The sequence below is a fragment of the Entamoeba invadens genome, assembly GCF_000330505.1.
Source record: "Entamoeba invadens IP1 unplaced genomic scaffold scaff_1105074724328, whole genome shotgun sequence".
NCBI lineage: Eukaryota > Evosea > Mastigamoebida > Endamoebidae > Entamoeba > Entamoeba invadens.
The window spans coordinates 219,299-223,894 of record NW_004440100.1 but is presented as its reverse complement, the minus strand read 5'-3'; the positions used below and the strand labels follow the sequence as shown (position 1 = coordinate 223,894).

The following is a 4,596-nucleotide window of genomic DNA, read 5'->3' as shown; positions in this document are numbered from 1 at the left end:
ACACAAACAACACTTCATCTTCTTTCCCCCTTCTTCAAATGCACAGAAGGGATTGACATACCCCCCACATCTCGGGCACCTTTTAATGTTCTTTGGATCCGCCTTAATCGAGTCGAGTTTCTCGCCGGGAAACATTTTCGCAAATGGAGTGATCTCGCAGCTCAGTGGGATGCTCAGTTGCTTTTGGAGACCCACTTTCGACGATGGGGTAAATACGGACAGACGGATATTCTTTGGTGAACTTTTGTTGTCGACTGCAGCAGTGAACGGTTGGAGATTTGACGGAGGTGGGGAGATCATATTATAACTCGTTGGTACTGAACTGATTAACGTTGGTGCGGGCATACTGTTTTGTTCGACGTTTTTATTTTCTTGTGTCTGTGCTTGTGCCGGTTGTTGTTGTTGTTGAGTTCCGACGATGTTTTGTTGTAGGGGCAAAGTATTTCCTTGTGGGTATTGTTGTTGTGGCACACTTTGAGGAAGTGTTTGTTGAGGCGGTTGTTGATAGACTGGCTGTTGATATTGTGGGATTTGTTGTGGAACATTTTGAGGGACGTTTTGTTGGATGGTAGGCATCCCAATAGGTCCTCCCACTTGTTGTTGATACTGAGGAACATTTGGCATCGATGGTTGAGTCAAGCCAACAGGGCCTTGTTGGACATTAGGCATTTGAGGTTGAGTATTCAGTGGTGGGTATACACGACGGCTCATCTTTTTTGTTAAAGGCTTTGAATGGTGACGAATTACAATTTAAGAGTTAATAAGATAACAAACGTTCTCTTTCTTTCTTTTTGAGTTCTCCTCTTTTTTTGGACGACTTTTTCTTATCAACTCAAATACTATTTTATTATAATTGTTTTATCTACTCTATTAGTATTATTAATTCATAGTATTATATATTATAATTGAACTAATCACTTGTTTTCACTTTTTTGATGAGTGTTGGTCAACTAGTAAAATATAGTTAATACTACTATAATTATAGTATATCAAGTATATTAAAAGAATGGTTTCATGAACTACAAAACAATCAAATCAATTTGTCATTTGGTGGAGTGTTATCTGCGCCTTTTTCGCCGAAGTTAGCGTGGGCGCACTGCTTGAATGAATTGATATTTTGAATAAACATCCGCCTGGATTGGTACTTCAGATCGATGAAATTGTTAGATCTTTTCGACAAAGGATACTTTGTTCCGATGTCGAAGTCCCAGAACTTCTTGTAGTAAAACACGGCATCCTTTGTACTGATTTTTTCCTCTTGCCTGAACTTTGAGATGTCAAGTAAGTCGCAGAGGCTTGTCTCTAAAAAGTCTTCCACAACATCTTTCAACGCCGGTTGGATTGACGTTTTGTCGAGTTCATATCTCTTGTCAACACTCTTTATTAAATTTCTCAATTGATCTCTGTGAAGAATTTCTTCTCTTTTTTTGTCTTTCGGCGTTGGTTTCATCGCAGCACTCAACGAGTTTGAGTGAATCATGTCTCAATTATTGACTTTTTGAAGTTCTTTTATATAAAAAATATTCTTTTCACAATTCACTCATTTTTATAAAACTAGTTGGAGTACTATAAAGAAATCATTGAAACGGAATTTGTTTTTCAATGTGATTGTTTGGTGGAAAGAAAGGACTGATAAAGAATAAAAAATCACTTCTGTTTCATCATCAATCGGAATATGATCGTCCCAACTTCTTCACTCACTAAGTACTCGAGGTCGTGACCGTCAAACTCAACCTTGGATCCAACAATTTTGCCTTCAAACTTCTTGATAAAGTCGCACTCTGGGCTCTTTCTGTACATCTCTCTAAACATTATTACTGCCATCGTCTCTATACTTTGTGCTTCATAAGAAAGGTAATAACAAACTTGTCGTAAACAATGATGTTGAAGACAGCAGTTCCTATGGGTTGGTCTCGTGTTAACCACTTGACCATTACAATCTGGTTTCTCATCTCGCTCATGTATTTCACTGCGTTGTCTCGTAAAGCTTTGTTGACTGCACGTCGCTTCTTCTTCATCACAACGAAGTCAAAGACGGTCTTCAAAACAGCTTTTTTATCTTCCTTTTTCTTCTCGTCAACAAGTTCTCGAACTTGTTGTGCGATGATCTGCTGCATCAAGAGAATCTCTACAATTGACTGCCTTTCGAAGAGTGTGAAGTGGTCGAAGGATGTATCACAGTCTTTCACACTGAGTGTGTATTGGATTGGCTGAAGTTTCGCGTTGATCACAATTGGGTCGTAACCAGAAACCAAAATTCCGATTGATGTATTCGTCTTATCCAACACATCGTTTGGGTCAGTCAGCATCAAGTAATCGAACAATGTTTGTGTCAACACATTGTTTCGACATAAGTGGATGTTGAAGTGTGTGTTTGTGTATGGCGTTGTGTACTTCACGATTGGGGTTTCCGTCGTGTTTTTCATTTTCTCTTCAAATTCGTCGATGGTCATTTCCTTCACTTCCAAGTACCCATAGCTTTTTTTGGGTACTTTAACAATCATCCCATGGAACTGCTCGGAATACACAAGCGGGATGTTTTTCGTGTTGATCCCCTCGAACATCCCAACCCTGAAAACGCCTTGTTCTTTCGACAATTTCCAACTTGTGGAAAGGAGTTTCAGTTCGTTGAAAACACTTAAAAACTCCTCTCTACACACCCTCAACCGGTCCAACGACTTCACAACAACACAATCAGCGCCGCTTCGGAATATTTGTTGATATTTAATAATCTTCAAATCCGTTGGAAGTGCCTGATACCGTTGCATTGTTTCGTCGCTTGTTATTTTGTACTTTGGTGGTTCGTCTGTGATTCCGTTGAGAATTGCCATACACGTCTCTCCCGACAAACATATATTGGTTAACGCGTTGTTAACCATTCGATACGTCGTGTCAAACTGTTTCTGTTCTTCCGACATGCCTGTGTTCGATTGAAGTTTACAAAACGTGTCAAATTTCTTTTTCATTGCGTCTTTATCGGGGTAAAGTGCCGCAATTTGTCTCATAAGTTGGAGATATTGGCCGTCAGCAACTTCGTCAATTGTTTTGTCTTTAAGTACAAGTCTCTCCGCATCGACAACTTTCAACTCCTGGACGTTTTGGACGTTCGGGTCGTCCGACAAATTGATGTATGCGGCAATGGCGTCCTCCACAAATGGTGTCATGTAGTTTTGCATCACCACAACTCTTCTTTCAAGTTTTTTTGTTTTTTCTCTTTCTTTTTCAATACTATACATTATAGTTAAATATACCATTTATTAACAATACAACAATTACTTTCATTACAAATGAATTATAATTTATTTATAATATAATATATTATAAAGTATAGTACTAAGTTGAACACCGCAATTTCCTCAAAAGTCAATTAGTTCTGCTCACCAGATGGTACTGGGCACTTAGTGACGTTCCAGATGTTCGTTGCGTACTCTTCAATAGATCTGTCTGACGAGAACTTACCCATTCTAGCAATGCATCTCAGGCACATTGTGTTCCACTCCTCGGGGTTATTCCAGACAGAATCGATATGGTTTTGGATTGCGACGTAGCTTTCAAAGTCTCTGCAGACCAAGTAGAAGTCGCTTCCGGATCTGAATTGGTCAATCACAAACTTGTGTACGTCTGGGCTTCCAAACATACCAGAGTCAATCGCCGACAACACCTGAGCAAGTTTTGGGGAAATTGGAGTTGGGTTTGCTCTAATGTCAGCAACCTCGTGGGCCTTAGCTCCGAACATGAACATATTCTCTGCTCCAACTTCTTCAGCAATTTCGACGTTGGCTCCGTCCCAAGTACCTACAATCAACCCACCGTTCATTACAAATTTCATGCATGAGGTTCCAGAAGCCTCATATCCCGCAGTAGAAATTTGTTCGTTAATATCATTGGCTGGCACAATAATTTCAGCCAACGAGACACTGTAATTTGGCAAGAACACGACTTTGAGTAAGTTTCCGACATCTGGGTCGTTGTTCACTACATCAGCAACAGAGTTAATCAACTTGATGATTCCCTTGGCCATCGCATAGCCAATAGCGGCTTTACCAGCAAAGATCTTTACTCTTGGGACAAGCTCGAGTCTTTGGATTGGAGTCATCTTTTTGATTCTGAGATACATGTGGATGGTACCAAACAAGTTAAGGAGTTGTCTCTTGTACTCATGAATTCTCTTACACATGACGTCGAAGAGTGCATTACGGTCCAACACGACTTTAGAGTCGGTCAAAGTAAGGACCAAGTGTTTCAATCTGTCTTTGTTATATTGTTTCACGTGGATGAATTTCTCAATCAAGTCGTGGGAGAAGACGTTTTCGATTCCTTTGACCAAGCTCAAGTCGCAGACCCACTCGTCTGTTTTAATCGACTCAGTGATCAACTTGGAGAGCTCTGGATTGCATTGCTTGATCCATCTACGTGGTGTAACACCGTTAGTCACGTTGATGAATTTGTTTGGCCACAACGTGTAGAAATGGTTGAACAACGAGTCCTTCAAAATTTGTGAATGGATTGCTGCAACACCGTTGACCGTGTGTGACAACACAATAGCCAAATTAGCCATTCTCAGTTTCTTTGGTGTCGATTCCTCGACGATGGAGA

General features: G+C 40.2%; 4 protein-coding genes across 4 annotated transcripts; all 4 read right to left on the bottom strand.

The window, feature by feature from the left end:
• Window positions 1-13: 13 nt before the first annotated feature.
• On the bottom strand, window positions 14-711 carry EIN_318960 (hypothetical protein; the record flags this gene model as incomplete). The annotated part of the gene is made up of 1 exon (XM_004253740.1): window positions 14-711. A coding segment is annotated over one exon (698 nt), but the record flags the coding sequence as incomplete, so codon positions are not given.
• Window positions 712-1,030: 319 nt separating this feature from the next.
• EIN_318950 (hypothetical protein) lies at window positions 1,031-1,480 on the bottom strand (the record flags this gene model as incomplete). Its single annotated transcript, XM_004253739.1, has 1 exon — window positions 1,031-1,480. One exon carries the CDS (start codon window positions 1,478-1,480, stop codon window positions 1,031-1,033), a length of 450 nt encoding a protein of 149 aa, XP_004253787.1.
• Window positions 1,481-1,647: 167 nt separating this feature from the next.
• EIN_318940 (hypothetical protein) lies at window positions 1,648-3,164 on the bottom strand (the record flags this gene model as incomplete). Its single annotated transcript, XM_004253738.1, has 2 exons — window positions 1,648-1,804; window positions 1,867-3,164. The coding sequence occupies 2 exons, from the start codon at window positions 3,162-3,164 to the stop codon at window positions 1,648-1,650; spliced, it is 1,455 nt and encodes a 484-aa protein (XP_004253786.1).
• A 203-nt stretch (window positions 3,165-3,367) lies between these two features.
• EIN_318930 (glycogen phosphorylase, putative) lies at window positions 3,368-4,558 on the bottom strand (the record flags this gene model as incomplete). Its single annotated transcript, XM_004253737.1, has 1 exon — window positions 3,368-4,558. One exon carries the CDS (start codon window positions 4,556-4,558, stop codon window positions 3,368-3,370), a length of 1,191 nt encoding a protein of 396 aa, XP_004253785.1.
• Between the last annotated feature and the right edge of the window lie 38 nt (window positions 4,559-4,596).